This window comes from Pleurodeles waltl, chromosome 3_1, assembly GCF_031143425.1.
Source record: "Pleurodeles waltl isolate 20211129_DDA chromosome 3_1, aPleWal1.hap1.20221129, whole genome shotgun sequence".
NCBI lineage: Eukaryota > Metazoa > Chordata > Amphibia > Caudata > Salamandridae > Pleurodeles > Pleurodeles waltl.
Genome location: NC_090440.1, coordinates 835,937,922 through 835,961,951, shown reverse-complemented (window position 1 = coordinate 835,961,951; position 24,030 = coordinate 835,937,922). Strand labels below are relative to the sequence as shown.

The 24,030-nt window shown below is 44.6% G+C and overlaps 1 protein-coding gene across 1 annotated transcript in view; it reads right to left on the bottom strand.

The window, feature by feature from the left end:
- The window catches only part of OTOG (otogelin), a 956,473-nt gene that overhangs the window by 318,488 nt on the left and 613,955 nt on the right, over window positions 1-24,030 (bottom strand). The window contains exon 38 of the mRNA XM_069221482.1: window positions 21,331-21,420. Within this exon, the coding sequence (XP_069077583.1) occupies window positions 21,331-21,420 (90 nt within the window). The remainder of the gene's footprint in view (window positions 1-21,330; window positions 21,421-24,030) is intronic.

Below are 24,030 nucleotides of genomic sequence, written 5' to 3'. Positions count from 1 at the left end.
GGACATGTTCTATCAATCTTAAACTTGCTTTATGTGAGCTCTCAAACTGTAACACTATGAATGTTATTTAATGCAATTCTTTGCCCATGTAACTTGATCTACATTGGACAGACAACATAAACAATTTGCATATTTATCCGCCAACACAGTAGCTGGCTACGATGCAAAGTGCTCAATGCTCCACTGGTGGACTACTTTGTTTCAGTTGAACGTACAGAAAATGATCTCCACTGGCAAGTAATCAAAGTTATCAAGCCACCATCCAGAGGAGCTGATATTGCTGCATTATTCTGCATGTCAAAAGTCTACGAACTGGCCTCAACCACATGGAAGATTGGGCTGCACTGACCTAACTCCATGATCTGTCACTATATACAATGTACTCTCTCCCTGGTCCTATGTATTTTGAACTGTAAAGGTATTCTATTTAATGCTCTGTGCAAAATGTTTTATTTTGTTGGCCTTATAATGAGATAGAGTGTGTACTGTTGTGAGGGGAGATCCCTTCCTTACTTGGAGCAATTTAATATATTATTTTTAATGGTGTAGGTTGATGGTGAGGCAGACTGTGCCAACATATTGTTAATATTCCCCTTTTTTCTTTTATCTTTTTTCCTTTTCCTTACTACCTTATTGATTCCTTGAACAGATTTTTTATCCTAACTGCTTCCCATGTAGGGTGCCACAATAGGGTGATATTGGAGGCTACATTGACTGCGAACTACTGCCTATATAAGGTATTGACAACTTAGGTTTAGCTATACCATTCGTCCCCTAGTCAGCTGGTAACTCATGAGTCACGGGTTATATTTCCACTACTGCCTCTCACCTTGTTTTGTTATTGGCTTGATATTGGTTTTCCGGCACTTATTTTGATTTGTCGCATAGGTTCTAATTATTCTAATGAGACTAATGTATTTTGAGTGGCAGAATCGCCTGCAGTGTGGGAATCTGAGTCTAACCCACTACAGGTGACACCTGTCGTTCCAATGCGGGTTCTGCTCCGGCTAACTAGCAGTGCCTCATTTCTACCCAAGGGTAGGGATGATTGGGCAGCCGAGCGCATGAAAACTGGTTTCTCAGGGAAGCCATGGTCACTCAGGTCTCATCCGTTTCTCTCAGTTACATTAGTCTCACATACACAATGACAAACAGAGGCAGTATATATTTCAATAATGCTTTAATAAAGCAACTACATCTTAGATAGCAAAACGTGGACTGCAATAACCAGGATGATACAGCATGACAAGATTAAAATTGTGACAAGGAGAGTAATATATAAGAATAATGCTACCATGTTGTCACTAGAGCCAATAGACTAATTGCTACACAGGCTGTGATAGAGCACAGCGTGTTAAGCTCTAATTCTGCCCTTCAGGTCCCCCTGGGAAGACATCATCCCCCATACCTGAGCAAAGGCCTGAAGTCTGCAATACAGCTGTAGCAAAGCACTCGGCAAACAGCATATTGTTGTGGTTCTCTGGCTGGAATCTCCCTCTAACGTGTAAGGGACAGGAAAGTGTTTTTATAATAAAACAGCTGGTGTTCTAAGAAAATGTCGCTACGTAAGGATCTGTATTTTCTATGACTGTCAGAGACTAAACATACCACGTTCACCGACAACCTATCTTATTGCAGCCTTGGAAAAAAAGCACAGCGTGAGCAAGAATGTCTTGTTTGAGAACAGAGTGCTGACCTAGGCAAAAACAGTGAGATAGAGAGAAAATAAAACAAGACCGTAAAAGTGGCTACTATAACAATAATAAAGCTAAGCCGAATAAAATATAACTAGGTTAAAGTGCACAGCGGCAGGCCTAGTATGTTAAAATAACATGCATGAAGCTATAACTCAAATGACTACACAACACCCTCCCCTTATCGGATGAAGGTGGTTCGAAGCCCAAATATACTTAAAAGCGACTAAGCTCAACCGAGGATATGTATGTAAAAGTGTCAAAAATGCCAAGTTGAAAGGACATATGAGTGTATAAAAGGACAATTTAAAATTGTTAAAACGTGGCATAAAAAAGACCAAATTTCAAGAGTCATAGTTATTTTTAGAATTTCCAATCGATTCCGAGACAATGGAGGGCAGGAAATCTTCCACTTCAGCAGGTGTTAAAGCTGGAAACGCATTGCCGAGAAGGATCAAGGAGCAGCCGTGTTCCATAGCCTGACCCTCAACCAAGGCGGCATTCTGTGGTGTGCCCAATGATGAGTCAAGAGCCACATTCTCCAGGAAGGGCAACTCATAAGTAGTTTCTCGTAACAAACACACCCCCAACGTGCATGTCTGGTAATGAGCCCTCTGTGAGATCATCAACAGATCAGCGTCCAAAGAAAGCAAGGGCTGCGTAGAAAGAGAAACTTCCAGTGCATGTTCCCAAGAGCACCAGAGGTACCGAAACACGGACTGCACACAATGTAAAACCGGTCTGAATGACAGAGACCAATTACACTCCAATTGCTCCAGGAGTGTTGCTCCAAAATACTGCATCATGCATTCACGACACAGCTGTGCTGATGGGAGCGCTATCGTTCCTTTTAGCTGCGGTGGGGCAGCCATTGCGCATATAAAATAGCAACAGCAAAACGCCAACTATTATAGCCAAAGTTACTGGAAATCCCCCGAAAATACTGGAGAATATTGAGTGGATGGCTGATGGTATTAAACCGAATATGGAGGAGAAGGTGTGAACGAAACCAGAACCAACAGCCTTAAAGAAATTTGCAATTCCAGTAGTACTGGACGCATTAAATATCCGTCCCACGAGTTCACTAAAGAGTCTCAGAAATTTGGTACTTAAAAGGGACTGAATCTCTGCTGATGACCTTGCCACCTGAGGTGCGTAGGTCTTGCGTGCAGATGTAAGAGCCACATGCTTTTGAAACAATAAAGCCATGAGTCTGCTCAACTAGTCAAACTTAACATTCGAAGTAACAATATGAGGCCAAATGTCTGCTACCTCTTTTGTTTTAGTGGGAGGAAAAAGTAAGTTGCTGCAGCATGTAACAATCTTAGAGACCGAAACAACATAAACTATTCCAGCTCGCAGCCCACAACAGTCTTCACCATTGAGTAGAACATAGCTGCCGTTTGAAAGCACCTGGAACGTAGGTCTAATCAAGGGGACTGGAACTCCCTTCGGATAGCAAGCCAAATTCGCTGCAGATGCGTTACATGCCCCATGCAAGGACAGCTGTTTACAAACCATCGAATGGCAGATAGAAGTCTTGCATTCATTACGACTAAGAAAGACTTCTTTCATGCCACTGAGACATTTGTATGCGAAGGGTAGCTCCCACACTTCATGCATGTAACTATCTCCCAGTTTTTCGTATCTGCCTACTGGAATGTGTTTTAAACAGGATGTGCACTGTAATGTGGAAATAGGCAGATTAATGACCCGTGTATTAACCAAACAGCAGATGGTATTTCAGCCACAGTAAAAGGCAACTTTTCAAATTTTTAAATGTTTAGCATGACATAAGTTGTTTCTTTCTTAGCCATTAGTTATTGTTGTCATGTTAAATTAAAAGAAAATATTTCCCTCGCGCTGACATATTGCCAGAGAACGCGACCCGCCTTCACTGTTTGAAGCGTCCAAGCCAACTGCATGATGGACCTTAGCTGACTCTGTCCATGATGTTAGGAAGACATATCTGTTTGTATAATGTCTATAGCAGCAGAGACTATGTTATTTAAGGTATATATTCGGTCGGACAGGGTATTAATCCCATTATCTACAACAGCTAATGCCTTCTTTAAATTTTCCTGATCTATTTGGCTTAACCGGGCAGCAGCATCTTGTTGCGAAAGTTTCCAAATTTCATTATATACTTCATATAAGAAGCGCTTTCTGCATTGTTTTCTGGGGTCCTAACAGGAAGTCCTGTAAGTCGGTGTTATTAGACAGGAGACTGAGGTGTTCTCTAACTGCATCTAGTGAGAAAGTCTTTAACTATTGTTGGCATAATTTCCCTACACTATATGCTGTTACTATACCCGCATGTTCGGACGACATATAGCGAGAGTCCGGCCTACTAGTTCTAAAACCCCTGAGGAGTTAATAAAACATTTGTGACACCCAATGGTATCTATTGGCCACAATAACCACCCGCCAGGACGTGTCAGTGAAACATTAAGGGGGTCATTCTGACCATGGCGGCCGGTGGCCGCCAGGGCCACCGACCACGGGAGCACCGCCAACAGGCTGGCGGTGCTCCTACGAGCATTCTGACCGCGGCGGTTCAACCGCGGTCAGAAGCGGAAAGTCGGCGGTCTCCCGCCGACTTCCCGCTGCTCGGGGGAATCCTCCATGGCGGCGGAGCGCGCTACCGCCATCCTGTTCTTGGCGGGTCTCCCGCCAGGAACAGGATGGCGGTAGGGGGTGCCGCGGGGCCCCTGGGGGCCCCTGCAGAGCCCATGCCAATGGCATGGGCACTGCAGGGGCCCCCGTAAGAGGGCCCCACTGTGTATTTCAGTGTCTGCAATGCAGACACTGAAATACGCGACGGGTGCAAACTGCACCCGTCGCACCCCTGCAACTACGCCGGCTCAATTCTGAGCCGGCGTCCTCGTTGCAGGGGCATTTCCTCTGGGCCGGCGGGCGCTCTTTTGGAGAGCGCCCGCCGGCCCAGAGGAAATGTCTGAATGGCCGCCGCGGTCTTTTTACCGCGGTGCGGTCATTTGGCGGCGGTACCTTGGCGGACGGCCTCCGCCGTCCGCCAAGGTCATAATGACCCCCTAAATGTGCCATGCTGGACCCATTCATTGAGCTGATCTTCAGATGCATTTATATATATTTGCCATTTATAAAATTTTGCAGGGGCAGGTAAACTGGGCATGTTTAATTCCTTAATCTTTGCTAAGCCTAAACAACTCGTTTGTTGTACAGTTTCATTTAAAAAAAGAAATGTGAACAGGTATCAGGCATGCTCTAAATAAAGCTTCCTTCCCCCATATTTGCCAAAGTCTAGTTCCCTACACACTCTTCAAATCAATCAACTTAAGCCGATATTCATAGCCTTCTATAGTCAACCGGGAAACAAAGGAATCTGAGTATATAAATTTCGTATTTGTCAACAGTATGTGTATGTTTTCTGTAGGTAGCAATTTAAAGTACTACGACTCAGCATTTTTAACATCGTGCCTAGAAACATATGTAAACTTTTCAGAATACGTTTTAGAACTCCCTTGTGGTGGAGTCGGACAATGTTCCCATTGTGTATAATTAAAAACAATCTTTGGGCTGCTTGCTCTGTGGATGAAATGGTGCCCATAATAATTATAGCAAAACAAATCATAATTTTTTCTAGATTGATAAACATCTTTGTTTTCAAATACAGTATAATACTGCAATTCAGTCATCATAAAATCAACTTTTTTCATATCCCAATCATCAGAAACAACTCTGGGTATTATTATACTGTTCATTGAAACTTTAAACACATATGGTATTTAAATGACCTCCGTAGGAATTGGTGTAGCGGAAATGTTCACAAAGGACAAGTCCCTGCGAATCTTGTGAGAAGAAAAATGTGGTTTTAGGATCTCATCCACCAGTTCAACTGTTGATTTTGAGGAGTAAAATGAGCATGTATCAATAAAAAGAAAGTGATGACAAACCCAATCCAAAGCAGGAAAGCTAGTACAGTCAAAGAAAGCCACAGATAATTCCATGGAAGGATGAGGTAAATTACTTTAAGCCAATTTATCAGCTTACGTAGTTTTGACAGTTCAGGTGTTGAAGAGGCGAATGAGTCCGAAAAGTCATCATTGATGTCGGCAAAGTATCCAGAAGCAGTTTGTGCAAAGACTGGAGCCATGTTTGTTGGTGGAGTTGGTGTTTCTCATGGTGGCACCGAATAAGTAGCACCATCCATCTGTGTCGAAGTTGTGTCAAATCGATCAGTAATTTCCGTATTATTTGATGTCAGTGGAACTAATGCAAAATCATTTTCCACCCTCCCCAAGCCCGGAGAGGGGTCGGTGTTGCTGTTTACAACTTGTCGTAATTCCTGTAAGACAGTGACACGTTCATTTATGTCAAAAGGTGTTTCTGCCGCCTCCACGCCAGGACCATCAAGATCTGGAACACCCATTTGAGTTCTGAACAGGTACTCATATGAAGTACAACCCCCCAGGGACCTTCAGGCAGATTGTTAAGTGCTCTCTGGACTCCATACAGGTGATTAAGCCAACTACGGCCTGTACCTAAGACTCTGGCTGTTAAAGATTGCTTTAAATCACGGTTTAATCGCTCCACTACACTATTTCCTTCGGGGAGAAATGGAGACGAGTGCTGGAGTTGGACCCCCAACAAAGCCATGGTGTCCCTGAAAGCCCTTGAGGCGAACGCAGGCCCTGGTCCGAGTGGAAAGCCACAACTGCATATGTACCGATAAAGACTCACAAATCTTTATTGACAGTCCGAGCGTCAGCCGCGCGTTGTGGCCACACCCATAGAAATCTGGAGCAGGAGTCAACAGTGACTAGGATATATTTGTATGGACTATCTGGTGTTATGGGACCGCAATGGTCCAAGTACACATAATTGTAAAGGTTTATAAAAAATTAGGAGGGGTGTCTGTGGTGGGCGTTTAGCAGTGGATACTTTGATTTGCGGGCAGATGTCACAACAAAGGACATACTGTTTGGCCTCCTTGTATGGGCCTGGCCACCAAAAACGGGCCTGTAGCAATAATATTGTAGCAGCCACACCAGCATGGGCAGATGCTGCCCCCTCATGCGCTGCTTTAATCAACTCTGGTCTCATATCTTTATATGGAATTTCTCAAACCCCTATGCCTGGTATCTTAACTTCAGCGTTTAGGCAGCCTCCCATTTGGTAGGAATGTTTAGCAGGAAATGCTTTTGGATAGGGCTTACCATCAGCTGTAGCTTTCACAGCAGCCCATGTATCTGCGTCCGGTTTAGCTCCTGAGAGGGTTACTGCAGCAACAGTAGCCGTGGCAACTGCTGACTTTGTGGCTTCATCAGCCAGTGTATTCCCAGCCACGTGTATTCCAACGCGCTGGTGTCCAAGTGTATGCACAGCATGGACATTCGGTAGTGTTTCCTTCACATCCACTACTTTACCCCACAGTAATCTGTGTTTAATGGTGTTGCCTTTAGAATTTCTGAACCCATTCTGGCGCCAATAATGCAGGTATTCATAAAAGGAGTGGGCACAATAGTACAAAGCACAAACAGTCAGCGTGCGCTGTCCAGGATCCGTATGTTCCAGTGCCATCACCAGAGCTTTCAGCTCTGCTAGTTGTGCTGTGCAATCCCCTAGGGTTTGCGTAAATGTATGTAGGGAACAAAATGTGTTATCCTCCATGTAGCCACTTATGACTGCGCAAGCAGCGGAGTATTGGTGCTTTGTGCCAATTGCAGGTTGTGCAGAGCCATCGGTTTACATGACTCTATGATATTGTTCAATAGGCAGTGTGTTTGCTGGAACTGGGTATTCTAGTTCGTATTGCAAAATTTCTTGAGTTTTTAATTTTGGGTCAAAAATATAATCTGCATCAGTGGCTGTCAAAGAGGTGGCCCATTGGATCCAACGTGGATGTAATGCTTTTGCATTAGGAACGCTGGCTTTGGTGACAGCCTCTATGGCTGGGATGGGAGAAACGACAATAATGCGTTTGCCCTTGGCTAGAGGTCTTTCTTTAATGACAGCCATCTGAACAGCAGTGAGAATTTTTTCAGTGAGAGCAAAGTGTTGTTCTGCTGCTGAGTATAAATGGGATTTGTATGCTATTAGGACGGTCTCACCCTCATTAAACGTTACATAGATGAAACCGATGAAACCAGCAAGAATACTGATGACGTGTTCGACTGTCTAAAATTTGCTTTAAAAGTCAGGATGCATTAAGTCATATAAGAGTTTTATGCGTGACACATAATCTGGAATGTAAATTCTGCCAAAATTTGAGAAACCCAATAGAGATTGGAGTTTTTTAATCGTATTTGGAGGTTGTAACTGTGCGAATTTTTCTAAGAATTGTAGCGCTAGGCTCTTTCCTTCACTCGATAGCTCATATTCCAGAAACAGGATGCTGAAGAAGGCTATTTTTGTTTTTTTTAAGTTGAATTTGTAGCCAAATTCAGCAAATCCCACAACAATGCTGGCTACCCATCTTAAATGTTGTAGCAATTCGTCATCCGTAAGATAGATATCATCTACATAGGACAATGCTTCAGGGTCACTGTCGTGTACAGTTGCAGTCACACGAGCTGCAAACAGTCCTGGACTGTTCTTGTACCTCTGAGGTAAGCAACAATTTTTTTTCTGAAAACCGAGTGCACTGAAACTTGTTAAGTCTCTACTCTCAGGTGCTATATTCTGGCAGAAGAAACTTTTGGAAATGTCCAGTGTTGTTTTGTACTTTTTGCGGCCTATGTTGTTCATTAGTGCTGTGCTATGTGAGTTTTGAATAGCATATGTGCGTGTATGACTGTTTAAGTGTCTGTAGTCTAAGACAATTCTATATGAATGGTCCGGTTTAGCTACAGGAAATAGAGGATTGTTCATTGGGGAGACGCTGGGTTCAATTACGCCCTGGTACTCTAGTTGTGTGAGGATTTCTGTAGGAAAGTACCAGCTTTCTTGGCATGTTACCCCCAATTTTACATGTATGTCAGTATGTTTTTGCCTGTCTCACTGGGATCCTGCTAGCCAGGACCCCAGTGCTCATAGTTTGTGGCCTGAATGTGTATACCTGTGTAGTGCCTAACTGTGTCACTGAGGCTCTGCTAACCAGAACCTCAGTGCTCATGTTCTCTCTGCCTTTAAATTTATCACTGTAGGCTAGTGACCACTTTTACCAATTTCAAATTTGCATACTGGAACACCCTTATAATTACCTAGTATATGGTACCTAGATACCCAGGGTATTGGGGCTCCAGGAGATCCATATGGGCCGTAGCATATCTTTTGCCACCCATAGGGAGCTCAGACAAACATTTACACAGGACTGCCATTGCAGCCTGAGTGAAATAACGCACACGTTATTTCACAGCCATTTTCACTGCACTTAAGTAACTTATAAGTCACCTGTATGTCTAACCTTCACTTGCTGTAGGTTAGGTGCAAAGTTACTAAGTGTGATGGCACCCTTGCACTAGCAAAGGTGCCCCCACATAGTTCAGGGCCATTTCCCCAGACTTTGTGAGTGCGGGGACACCATTACACGTGTGCACTACGTATAGGTCAACACCTATATATAGCTTCACAATAGTAACTCAGAATATGGCCATGCAACATGTCTAAGATCATGGAATTGTCCCCCATTCCAAATCTGGTATTGGGTAGCCAATTCCATGCATCGTGGGGGCTCCACTATGGACCCCGTACTGCCAAACCAGTTCTCCGGGGTTTTCTCTGCAGCTACAGCTGCTGTCAACTCACATACAGGGTTCTGCCCTCCTGGGGTCTGGGCAGCCCAGTCCCAGGAAGGCAGAACAAAGAATTTCCTCTGAGAGAGGGTGTTACATCCTCTCCCTTTGGAAATTGGTGTTTAAGGCTGGGAGGGGTAGCCTCTGCCAGCCTCTGGAAATGCTTTGAAGGGCACAGATGGTGCCCTCCTAGCATAAGCCAGTCTACACTGGTTTAGGGAATCCCCAGTCCATCACCACCCCAGGGGTGGTGCCCAGAGCTCCTCCAGTGTGTCTCAGACCTCTGCTATCTTGTTTTCAGAGGTGTGGGGGCACTCTGGAGGCCTCTGAGAGGCCACTGCCAGCAGGTGTCGTCAGAGACGCCTCCTGATAGGTGCATACGTGACTAGGTGGCCAATTCTCCTCTGAGGGCTATTTAGGGTCTCTCCAGTGGGCTTTTCCTCAGATTACGACTTGCAAGAATTCATCAGGGTTCCTCTGCACTTCTCTCTTCAACTTCTGCCAAGGATCGACCGCTGACTGCTCCAGGATGCCTGCAAAACTGCAACAAAGTAGCCAGAAGACTACCAGCGACATTGTAGCTCCTAATCCTGCCGGTTTTCTCGACTGTTTCCTGGTGGTGCATGCTCTGAGGGCTGCCTGCCTTCACCCTGCACTAGAAGCCATGAAGAAATCTCCTGTGGGTCGACGGAATCTTCCCCCTGCTCCAGCAGGCACCAAACTTCAGAGCTTCACCTGTACTCTGGGTCCCCTCTCATCCTGATGAGCATGGCCCCTGGAACACAGGTTGTGGACTCAAGTGACCCAGACTGTCCAGTGGTCCAACTGTCCAAATTTGGAGGAGGTAAGTCCTTGCCTCCCCTCCCCAGACAGTAATCCTTTGCACTGCATGATCTGCACCTACAAGGGCTTCTTTGCACATTTCCAAGATATCCTGCATGCACAGCTGAGCCTAGGTCCCCAGCACTGTGTCCTGCAATGCTCAGCTCCCTGAGTTGACCTCCGGTGTCGTGGGAACTCTCTTTGCAGTGTTGAGATGACCGCCGTGTTCAGACTTCTTGAACCCATATTCAAGGACTTGTGCGGGTGATTCCTTCCTGTGCATGGGCTCTCTACTTTGCTGAGGGCCCCCTTTGTCTCCTCTCCCAAGTGGTGATATCCTGGTCCTTCCTGGGCCCGGGCAGCACCCTTTTTCTTAACCGTGACTCTTGCAGCTAGCAAGGCTTGTTTGTAGTATTTTGCCAAGGAAACAAGTCTGCATCCTCCAGCATGCCGTGGGAAATCTTCTGCATGGAGAAGAACTTTCTACCTCCTTTCGTTGTTGCAAAACCTTCAGCTTCTTCCAACTGGAGGCAGCCATTTTGCACCTTTATCCGGGGTTTAGTGGGCTCCTGACCCCCCAGACACTTTAGCGATTCTTGGACTTGGTCCTCTTCCTTTGCAGGTCTTCAGGTCCAGGAATCCAACTTCAGTGCTTTGCAGTCTGTTGTGGTCTTTGCAAAATCCTTTATCAAGACTTTAGTGTGTTTCTGTGGAAATAGTAGTACTTTGCTCCTACATTCCAGGGTCTTGGAGTGGGGTCTCCTTTACACCCTTAGTGTTTTCTTACACTCCTAGCAACCCTCTACACACTACAATTGCCTAGGGGTCTATTTGTGGTTCACATTCCACATTTCACACTATTTTCTGGCTGTTTTACTTATCTGATTTGGTTAGTTGTGTATATTTTGTGTACGTTATTTACCTCCTAAGGGAGTATATCCTCTGAGATATTTTTGGCACATTGTCACTAAAATAAAGTACCTTTATTTTTAGTAACTATGAGTTTTGTCTTTCTTATGATATAGTACCTATATGATATGAGTGGTATTGCATGAGCTTTGCATGTCTCCTAGATCAGCCTTGGCTACTCTGCTATAGCTACCTCTATCAGCCTAAGCTGCTAGAACACTACTACACTCTACTAATTAGGGATAACTAGACCTGGCACAAGGTGTAAGTACTATTGGTACCCGCTACAAGCCAGGCCAGCCTCCTCCAGTTTCTCCCACAGGTGCTTTCATATCATGTTTTATTGGATACTGAGGTTGAGGTTCAGTTTTAATAGGTATTACGTGGTAGGGGGATTCTTTATCCCATCCTACATGGTTGCGATATAACGCAGATGCCTGCACCAATGCCCAATCGATGGCATAGGATTCAGTGAGTTCCTCTGGAACAAGGGGCAAGAAAGAAGTTTTAATAAACTCTTCCCCATATGGGCAGGTACGGACAAATTCAGGTGGCCAATCTTGTTCGGCCAACAAGATATCATATATATTTATCACGCAATCCCAAAAGATTGAGTCTATTGTGCGTTCAATGTCTCCTTCTAACTGTAATGCTACTTTAAACACCCTATCAGGCGTGGAGACTCACATGTCCACAGTTTCTACCTGTACAAAATCATTAGTTGCTTTCACCTCCAGATGCTCTAGAAGACTCCGGCGAACTATTGTGACCTCTGCCGCACTGTCTAGCACTTCCTGTTCTTCAAGAGCACCCTCTTCTTGAGCGGCATGTCATATTGCAACTGCTGCTACTTTTTCTTTTTAAATTGGGTTTTTTGTTGGGGAGGTTTCTCTTCCTTTTTTACAGAAACCTCTGATGAGTGTTGTGATTCCTGTCTCAGTTTCACGTACTCTGTTCCCCGCTCTCATCACCCACCTCTCTCACTGCGTTTTTCCAATGAGTCCTGAAAGGAACGAGATTGGAGTGTATCATTATATTAATATCTATCAGGCGTTTTTATATTATCTCTATTTCGGAGATTATGAGGGTCATTCTGATGCCGCCCACCTGGCGGGAACCGCCAAATGGCCGCTCTGCGGTCAGAAGACCGCGGAGGCCATTCTGGCTTTCCCGCTGGGCCGGCCGGCGACCGCTAAAAGAGCGCCCGCCGGCCCAGCGGGAAAGACCCTGCAACAATGAAGCCGGCTCCGAATGGAGCCGGAGGAGTTGCAGGGGTGCGACGGGTGCAGTTGCACCTGTCGCGATTTTCACTGTCTGCTAAGCAGACAGTGAAAATCATGGTGGGGCCCTGTTAGGGGGCCCCTGCACTGCCCATGCCAGTGGCATGGGCAGTGCAGGGGCCCCCAGGGGCCCCACGACTCCCGTTCCCGCCATCCTGTTCCTGGCGGTAAAAACCGCCAGAAACAGGATGGCGGGAAGGGGGTCGGAATCTCCATGGCGGCGCTGCTTGCAGCACCGCCATGGAGATTCAGCCCATGCAGGGGAAATCCGGCGGGAAACCGCCGGATTCCCTTTTCTGACCGTGGCTTTACCGCCGCGGTCAGAATGGGCTGGGAAGCACCGCCAGCCTGTTGGCGGTGCTTCCGTGGTCCCCGGCCCTGGCGGTCTTGGACCGCCAGGGTCGGAATGACCCCCTATATCTATTCTGTGGGGTCTCCATACGCGGAGATTCTCCCCTTTCTGTTTTAGGAGTTTGCTGTTTTTTATCCCAGTGTTTCTTATTACCCTCAGGAGCTTGCTTGGAAAAATCTTTATTAGATTTGCCCTGAAATTGTGGTTTAGTTGGTCTGGCCCCTAGACTATCTCGACCAATACTAGAATAGGTCTCTGCAATAATCTTGGGCAGCTCGCATTCCTAATCCTGTTGAGGAACATCATGGAGCCGCATGCGCACCGCTAGTGCGACTGCTTCCCCTTTAAGATTGCCTAAAATAATGGAGGATACTGTGGCAAAATTGCCCATTAATTGCATCCCCAAGTCCAGGGCTGGGGCAGCCCCGTATTCATCTTGAATTTGCTTCAACACTTCAGGTAAATTGGCAAGTGTCGGCGTACTGTGTCGGCGGTAGTATGGAGTGCGGCAAATACCGTGCCCCAAGTATTACAGTTATCTACTGTGGGGACCATCCCAAATGGCAAGCACATTGTTAGAATTCTATGTTTATCCTGAGGTCCCTTATGGGGAAATACCTCTTCCAGTGCATTTATTTTTTGAGCTAACCAAAACTGAGTTTCCTCTCGTTTGGCGGGTACTTTACCTGTTATTGAAGGTACAGTTGCAGGATTCCTACCTGGCGTCACTGCATGTGGTTGTGCTGGAGCCGCACGTGCTGGGTTTGTATCCAATGTTTGCATTACAAACTGTACTAATCGCCTGTATATCGCTGTCAGTTCAGTATATAAGTGACAAACCTCAGCTACTGCTATATTTGCTACTGGAGGGTGAGGTGTATAGGTGGCTAATAAAGGCTAGGTAGGACCTTCATTACTTAGAGGACCTAACCTAACAGGTAAAATTGTGTGGGGTAGGGCACCATCAAGCCAATTATTATGTTCTTGATAAGATAGAGGTATTTCTAAATAAGCATATGCTCTGTATTGTCCAGGTGCATTTGCAAGTGTATAGTGATGTAATGTGTTTGTGTTCCCATTAACTGCTGGAAATGTGACCCAGGAATAAAATAGTTCTGTTATATAAGCCGCATCTGTGTCAACAACAAATGTGACTGGACCCACCCAGGCCATAAGGCCATTTGCCAATAAATGTGCAGTCAGGGCTTGTCTCATACTTAATGCAATTGCTACCTGTTGCAGATTCGCCATAATGAACGGTGCGTTTGTTCAGAGATAGGGACACCAAATCGGGAATATCCTTTTAGAGTTCAAGCTTGAACAACTTCTAGCATCAGACAGGATGACCTACATAGCTGAGGAGGAAATCCTCAATACCACGGATGTCTCCGTATATAGAGTACTGAGGTGTCTTTGTATATAGTGAGACAGAGATACTCAGGAGGACCCGAAAATAAGAGCCTGACCAAACATTGGCGGCGCCATGTCACATAGGATCTCATTATTCTAATGAGACTACTGGATTTCAAGTTGCAAAATCGCCTGCGGTGTGGGAGACTGAGTTGAACCCACTACAGGTGACACCTGTCGCTCCAATTCGGGTTCTGCTCTGGCTAACTAGCAGTGCCTTATCTCTACCCAAGGGCAGGGATGATTGGGCAGCTGAGCGCATGACATAACTGGTTTCTCAGGGAAGCCGTGGTCACTCAGGTCTCATCCGTTTCTCTCAGTTACATTAGTCTCACATACACAATGACAAACAGAGGCAGTATGTATTTCAATGATACTTTAATAAAGCAACTGCATCTTAGATAGCAAAGCATGGACTGCAATATCCAGGACGATACAGCATGACATGATTAAAATTGTGACAAGGAGAGTAAAACATAAAAATAATGCTACCATGTTGTCACTAGAGTCAATAGACTAATTGCTACCTAGGCCATGATAGAGCACAGTGTGTTAAGCTCTAATTCTGCACTTCAGGTTCCCCTGGGAAGACATCATCCCCCATACATGAGAAAAGGCCTGAAGTCTGCAATACAGCTGTAGCGAAGCATTCGGCAATCAGCATACAGTTGTGGTTCTCTGGCTGGAATCTCCCTCTAACGTGTAAGGGAAAGGAAAGTGATTTTATAATAAAACAGCTAGTGTTCTAAGAAAATGTTCCTATGTAAGGATTTGTATTTTCTAAGAATGTCAGAGACTAAACTTATACCAAGCTCACCGACAACCTATCTTATTGCAGCCTTGGGAAAAAGCACAAGTGAGCAAGAATGTCTTGTTTGAGAACAGAGTGCTGGCCTAGGCAAAAACAGTGAGATAGAGAGAAAATAAAACAATACTGTAAAAGTGGCTACTATAACAGTAATAAAGCAAAGTCGAATAAAATATATCTAGGTTAAAGTGCACAGCGGCAGGCCTAGTATGTTAAAATAACGTGCATGAAGCTATAACTCAAATAGCTACACAACAGATTCACTTAAGTGTACCCACTGGTGTGCGCCACTATTTCTCTGCTATTTCCTGCTTGCATTATTATTTACATTGCATTTGCACAGACCGCATGAAGCTTCATTGGCATTTTGAGGGTGAAGGATATTGGATCTTACTTGGCATTTAATGTATTTTTCCTGATTCAAACACTTTTTTTGCGTCTATCTTCTTATGGTAAATTCTTATCGTCTTCTGTCCACATGAACTCCTTTGTAGCATGTTTCTCCTTGAGTATGGTTGGCAACTAGACCAATTATGACATATTGCCCTTATTGGTTTCTTTCAGATATACAACCTCATTTTCAGGCACTAATTCATAGTCATGAATATGGTCCCATGCACATTGCCCTAAAGGGACCGAAACATCAGCTGATAATTGTACCTTAACTCACTGACTAATTGAAGTTTTTTTTGTGTTTGAGAAGAGGGACATTAGTGATTTTGACACATTATATTATATTTCTCTCTGTTGGTTCCTCATGCCTGAGGCAGATAATTGTAGTTTAAGATTTTGGAAATCTGTTGATTGGTATTCTGTACAAGGTCTAGTATACTATTGATCAAATTCAATACACTGCACCCAATTGGTTGACGTGATATTTGTGTGCTGCTTCACTTAAAAAAGAAACCTATTTCTGAGTATTTAAATCTATGGATATAAACATGTATTAGCTACAAATTTCTATTCCACGGTTCTGCTAAAAGTCTGAAACATTGCTGAGAGCTGCCCCCCCTTCATTCGAGTTGTCTCTTTGCTCATGTAATTTATTTATTTATTTTTTTGCTTATAATAAATACCTTTTAAGCATACTTACGTAGATGCAATTTAATCTATGTATATATTAAATATCGTATTCAGTATGATTCATATCTGTAGGATGCCTATGTGCTGCTCCGCTCTGATTATCTACTGCACTTTGGGCCCTACATCTTTTCCTTGGGTTTACGGGCTGATGGAGAGATTATGATTGGGGCTCCTGGATTTATGGAATTTATTTCTTCAACATTCCCATCTGTATTAATCCACATTTATTTTTTGGCCCTCTTATTGGTATTTTTCCATATTTATTTATGTTTTAAGAATAAATGGAGACGTAAAATGGTGTATTTCTGCATTTATTTAACTGATCAACGTGCAGTCATACTTTGATGCCTGTCATGTTATAGCCAATTAAGCAGGCAAATATTATTTTAAAAACTGCACCTACAGGTGAAGATTAGCATTATATACAAATATTTGTTAATATAGCCTGTATTTAAGGAAATTAAATCCTGTTTTTCTAACTCTCCATGATGTCTATCTGCTCAGCTGCTGGTCTAGAATTCACGAAGAACAGCAAGGAGAGTCACTCACAAGGAGCAATTTTTTTGTATTTTTCTGTGTTAAAAAATAAATGCAGGCAGAAAACATATTGACTTTTTCTGTATTTATGGAAAACTATCAGCCTTAAATATGATCCACTTCACATGTGCTTCAATCAATCAATCAATCAGGACGTTTTTGTAGAGTGCAAGCTTTTCACTCTAGGGGGTCTCCAGGTGCTGGTGTGGTGTGGCCATCCTTTTTCTGCCGTTGGTGGTGGTCGAAAAGCTAGGTCTAAGCTGCTTTCTGAAGTCCTTCAGGGAAGGGGAGGTGCAGAGGTGGAGAGGCAGGTCGTTTCAGGCTTTGGCTGCGAGGTGGGAGAAGGAGCCTCCTCGAGGCGTTAGCGACGGAAGTGAGCCTGGGCACAGGTGGCTGATTGTAGTTCTCTAGTCTGTTGGAATGTGACATGGTTTTTAATGTAGAAGGTTCTCGTATTGTAGAGGGTCTTGTAGGCTTGATTGTGCTCAGAGGCAGTGTGTTAGAGCCAGCTTCACACCCGCGTGGACCTGTGCCAGAATTGTTTATTTATAATTTGTGCCTTTCACCTGCAGTCTTTCTTGCATCAGCTGTAAAGATAAGGCCTTCTGCCTCATGCTCACTCTCTTTATTGTGGACACTGCTCCTGTTTGTCTTTCTCTTTTCCTGAAGCCCCCTCCATGCCTTATTTTCTGTTTTTGTTCCTCTGCCTTTATCCATGGGAGCTGTCCGTGTTACAGATGTTGTGTTGGAATGTAGTCAGTGCTTAATTTGTGCTTGTTGTTTCCGGTGCTGAGCACCGGCCCTTATTCTTCAGGGCCGGGGCTTATTCTCATGCCTCAAGCATTTGCTGCAACCAAAAGACACATATGGGAAAGACGGAGGAAGAGAAAAACGAAAAAGAGTCACAAATGGAGAAAGTAGAAAACTGCAAGAGCGAGCTGAAAGGGCAGGGAGTGGCTTTATATTAATATATTATATATATATAATATGGATTGAAGAGGCCCGAGATGGCTTCAGGATTACAGTACCTCAATATTCTGTGTTCGTACATTTAATTGCAGCAGCGGCGTGTTTAAGAGGAGGGCTTTGGGCACCGGCACCTTTTTATTTACGAAGTTAAGCACTGAATTTAGTGTGTGTGGTTGTCCAGCACTGCCTCTCCTGCCCACCACTGCTGCTGCTGCTGTGTGTATTTTAAGACCGTGCCGCGTATTTGCCAACTGTCAGCTAAACATGGCATGGGGCAATCTGGAGAAGGCAATCCCCCCTCCCCTTTAGAAGGGGCGGAATTACAGTCAGAGGTGGAAGGGAGATGTGATGGCACCTAAGAACGGCTTGGCACGAGGACGGCTGATGTAACAGAAAGATGGGTGAACTTAATGGTGCCAGGTGCGTTGTTAGCAGCTGAAAAATGTGTTGAATGTCAGCCAATAATGCAGCGACCTGTCACTTTAGCACTGGGAAAAACAATCTCACCGCTGGAGGATGGCGCTCCAGATGACATTGCAGTGCTCTTCGGTCTCGCGGCGGAGAGAAATGAAATATGTGCACGCTGTCGATGTCCATGCTGTGCTTCTTGTCAGACCTCCACAAATGCCTTGATGAACAATCACAGCAGGCGTCATTGTTCCTTGAGGAGACAGTCAACCAGGCAGGGTGTCACAAAAGGAAGCGGTTAACCGCCCATCACGACCACCTCTGTGCATCTCATATGTGCGTGCCTGTGCCGCCCATCTGCATCTCTGGCAATCTAGTATGTATGTGTACCAATCCAGCAATACCTTCTTCTGTACAGATCTCTGCTCTGTGCGTGTCATGAGCGGCCGGCGCGTGCACCGGAGGTGCACCATGCATGCCCATTTCCTTACACTGTATATCCGGCATGGCAGTCTCTAGTACAAATCACTGCATTGCACCGTTCACCATTGGTGATGCAACTATATCTCTCACACGAAGTGTGCATTATTGTACTAGGGAGTGCCTTTATGACTGCCCGTGACTGCCCATGCACCACCCATAAATGGAAAACACGTTCGATCTCTCTCTAGCGGGGTACATGTGGGGTGCATGCAGGACATTCTGTGGGGTTGCCTATCCGAGAGGCGTGTGTCTCATTATATACAATGTGTGTACACCTGCTTGTTTAGAAGATTGCTCGCAGGATGCCCTTGCACCTTGTTGGTGTGTCAGTGTCAGCATTCAGTTCCCGGTCACCCCCCCCCCCCCCCCACAGTGGTTCACTCCTAGTGCGTCCATCTCCCCTGGTTCACCCCGTCTCCCTCCCTTGTCTGCTGTAGTTAGACCTGGGTAGCCATAGGTAGACAACGGCCGTGCTCGGCCGGCTCTTGTGAAAGGCTACATGCCTGTGCTTTGCATAGCTGGGAGACTTTAAGTCAGTGATTCTCATTTCCCAACTTTAATAACTCAAACTAGCGTAAAGTGCTCCCTGGAAAAATGGGAATCCCCGCTACACTGTCTGTATATGTGGTGTTATTTCCTTGTCTCTTTCAATGCACAGCCTGCAGAGCTTCCTCCACTCAGCTGCGTGACCCTATTTTGAGTGATCCCAAACTCCACTCTCTCTCCCCCCATACAGAAGTAATAAATGGAGAGAAGTGTGCTTTGGAGGGAGGGGGAAAGGGAAACAGATGCCCCAGGAGGCACTTTTTAGGTCTCGGCTCTAGACGACATACATGCGCTGTCTCAAACCGAGACATGCAATATCTACTGTTTCAGCCCACCTAGACACGACATGGGTGGGTTTGCCATTTGCTTGCTCCCATGTCGCTCCATTATTTTGTCACCTCATTGGTCCGCATAATTCCACTACACACAACACATTTCAACATCTCACAATTCCAGCCCACAAGGTTCTACTCCACCAACTCCACTCCACATTATTCTACTCCATGCCACATAATTAGAATCCAACAGGTTCATCCCCACATATTTCCACACTGGTCCATGCAGCTTAATTCCACTTCACATAATACCATTCCAGGCAACATAATTCCACTCCACTCCAATCTACATAATTCAACTCCACGCAACACAAATCAACTCCAGATACTTTCAGTACACATAATCTCCCTCCATGCTACATAATTACTCTCTACACCACATAATTACTCTTCACATATATACACTCAGCTGCAAAACACAAAAATACACTCCACAAAATTCAACTGTGCACCATAATTTAACTCCACATAATTTCACTCCACACTATGCCACATAATTCCACACGCCACACAATTCCACATCACTCAGCATAACACTCCGCATAATACCACTTCACATCACATAATTCAGCTCTACATAAATCCACTCCAAACCGCATAGCAACACTCTACGTAGCATTACTCCACACAATGCTACATAATTCCACTGAACATAATTCCACTCAACACCACAGAATTTCACAACGAACCCCATAATTCCACTCCACAATACATAATTCCACTACACACCACAAACATCCAATCCACACCACAGAATTTCACAACACGCCACGTAATTCAACACTACACTACAAATGTCCACTCCACTCCATGCCTCATCAACCGGCCCACTTAAATATCACTCCATGGCACACAATCCCACTCAGAATAAATCTATTTCATTGTATACCACATAAATTCTATCTACATAATTCCTCTGCACACCATGCTACATAAATCCACTACACATAATTCCACTCAACACCACATAATTCAAAGCCACACAATTCCATGCCACACACTTTCATTCCAACTCACATAATTCTACTCTACTCCATACCAATCCACACAGTGCACTCCACGTAAACCCACACCATACAACATAATTCCACTTCACATAATTCCACTCTCTGCCGTGCCACATATTTATATTACACATATTTCACTACACAACACATACATCCGCCTCACTCCATAATACACGGCTAATAGACATTGACAATGCCAATACCTCTCGGTTTGCCGAGACCTATTGTTTTTCCAGTCTTTGTCAAACTTTCCGCAGATGCAGTCTTGGTATGATTCTGCAGATGCTTTCAACACCAGGGCACATTTGATGGCTTCATGCCAAAAATAAACAACCAGTGTTTTTGTTATATAATTTTAGATTTTTTTCGAAGGCGTTTGTAAGGACCCAGAACGCAAGCGATAAACGTGATAGATCATCACACGTGCTCTGTTTTGTACCTTTTTGCCGCCCCATTCTTGCATACACCTTCATTCTTTCACTTGGGTTTGTGTGCCAAATGTCCGTTGGATTCCAGGGGGCAGATTACGATCAACACTCCAGCATGGTGCGTTCATCGCAAACTCATTTATCTCAATGAGATAACGCTTTTGATTGACCAAGTATTGTCCTGAATTATTATCGCCAATTGGAAAAAGATGTAATATCCCAATGTCCCGTAAAAGTGCCTTCCTGTAATGGTTTACCATTCCAAAATGTACATTGGCCACATTGCACAGCATACATTATCCCCCATTTGCTGTTCTCACATCAGCTATATAGCACTTAATGGATTTATCCACCAATTACGATGATACATTACAGGAAAATTCATTTAACAATTCGAGAATAAAAAATAAGCAATCAGTAGTAGGTAATATCTAGGTCCACAATATTTTGTAACATACTGCTGCATTTCAAGGCAACCATTTAAGAGTTTACGAGCAACAATGAACTGGTAATTTCTGGTACTGCGCAAAAAAATGTATCTTACTCTTCTTTGCAAACGGTCAATAATTATCTGATTGGATGAATGCGTTAAATTCAGAAGTGCCAAGCATAGCGTTGTTGAATTCACATTGCCCTGTGGAAACAATAAATAGAAAGTTTAATACATTAAAGTATTGCGACAGCTTTGTACACATGATTCATGGTGTTCTGCATTTTTGCCAGCTCCTACACAACTGTCTGCACAGACAACTGAACAAGTATTAGACCAGTCTAAAACCAGGTTTTCATTCCATTCATTCCACGAGCTGAGTATAAATAGAGATTCTGCAATACATTACCAATCGAGATCGCACATCCATCTTCCACACATGACTTAAAAGAAATAGCTACATTTTCCTGCAACACTCTCTTTAGCAGATTTAATCGACTTTGGCAAAGGGAATGTGTGTGTGTATTTGTATACATATATCTATATATACATATGTGTTGGACTTTTTTTTGCTTATGCAGGGTCATCCCCAATCTTTTTGCCCCCTGCCTCCTATTTTTTCTGACCTGTTGCTGTTGGCTTTTGAACTTTGAGCACGTTACCACTGCTAACCAGTGCTAAAGTGCATATGCTCTCTGTGTAAATTGTATGGTTGATTGGTTTATCCATGATTGGTATCTTTGATTTATTATTAAGTCCCTAGTAAAGTGTACTAGAGGTGCCAGGTCCTGTAAATCAAATGCTACTAGTGGGCCTGTAGCACTGGTTGTGCCACCCACATTAGTAGCTCTGTAATCATGTCTCAGACCTGCCACTGCAGTGTCTGTGCGTGAAGTTTTAACTGTAAATTCGACTTGACAAGTGTACCCACTTGCCAGTCCTAAACCTTCACTTTTCTTACATGTAAGACACCCCTAAGGTAGGCCCCAGGTAGTCCCAAGGGCAGGGTGCAATGTATGGTCAAGGTAGGACATAAAGTAATGTGTTTTATATGTCCTGACAGTGAAATATTGCTAAATTTGTTTTTCAATGTTGCAAGGCCTGTCCCTCTCAGAGGTTAACATGGGGACTACCTTTAAATTTGATTAAAGTGTAGATTCCATTTGAGAGAGGATAGACATGTGGAGTTTGGGGTCTCTGAGCTTCCAATTTAAACATACTTCTTTTAGTAAAGTTGATTTTAAGATTGTGTGTTTGAAAATGCCACTTTTAGAAAGTGAGCATTTTCTTGCTTAAACCATTTCTGTGACTCTGCCTGTTTGTGGATTCCCTGTCTGGGTCAGTTTGACAGCTGGGCTGGTTGCACCTCACACTAGACAGTGACACAAAGGGAGCTGGGGTGTAGCCTGTATATCCTGATGAGCCATCTGTGCTAGGAGGGAGGGGAGGAGTGGTCACTCACACCTGAAAGGGTTGTGCCTGTCCTCACACAATGCAGTCTCCAACCCCCTGGTGAGTGTCTGGGACCTGGCCTAGGCAAGGCAGGATTTCACATTCAAGAGAGACTTTGCTTTGAAGTAGGCCTACTTTAAAGGAGAAAATGGGTATAAGAAGGGCACCCAAAACCACAGACTTTAAAACACTTCTGGAAACCAAGAGGATCCTCTGCCTGGAGAAGAGGTGAAGAGCTGAGGAAGAAGAGCTACCCTGCCTGTGACTGTGCTTTGTGGAGCTATCCTGCAGTTGCTGCTTCTGCCAGAGTAAGAGGGCAAAGACTGGACTTTGTGTACCTTCCATCTTGTGAAGATCTCCAAGGGCTTGATTTAGAGCTTGCCTCCTGTTGTTTGAAGTCTCAGGAACAGCAAAGACTTCTCTCTGCCAGCACCTGGAATCTCTGGAGAGACTCCTACTCTGCCAAGTGGTGCCCATTCAGTTCCTGGGACCCTGAAAGGAGAAGCTGGCAGCCTAAGAGGAAGAAATCCACGCATAGAATGCCATTCGGGGAAAAGATCGACGCAACTCCGATCTGCGGCTGAAAAATCGATGTGCCACCGGCTTTGCGGCTGAAAATCGACACTCGCATGCAACGCAACCGAAGAATCGACGCACGGAGCTGGAGAAACAATGCGCAGCATCGCTGACGGAGGCTGTGAGATCGCAACTCGCGCTGCATGGTTTTGCGGCTGGATTTCTGATGCAAGCACTGCTAGGCGTGTAAAAACAATGCAAAGCCTTCCCGGACCCGAGAGTGCTGACCAGATTGATGCATTGCTCTCCTGTGGAGAGAAGAAACGACGCACCCGACCTGACGAAAGGTGAAACGACACAAGGTCTTGCTCGTGAGTGTAATCGACGCATCGCAAGCCCTTTTTGGCGCAAACTCGCCCATGTGGGGTTATTTTTGACGCACCCAAGGTCCATTTTCACGCTAACAGTGTTAGTGTGTGTTTAAAACTGCATGAATACTCTTTTTACTTTTTAATTGATAACTTGACTTGTGTATTGTGAATTTTTGTTGTTTTGGTCTTGTTTTGTTTAGATAAATATTTTCTATTTTTCTAAACCTGTGTTGTGTCATTTTGTAGTGCTTTCATTAAGTTACTGTGTGTGTTGGTACAAATACTTTCCACCTAGCACTCTGAAGTTAAGCCTACTGCTCGTGCAAAGCTACCAAGGAGGTAAGCGGGGGTTAGCTGAGGGTGATTCTCTTTTACCCTGACTAGAGTGAGGGTCCTTGCTTGGACAGGGGGTAACCTGACTGCCAACCAAAGACCCCATTTCTAACAGTGGGTCATTAGTGTCAGGTAACATATA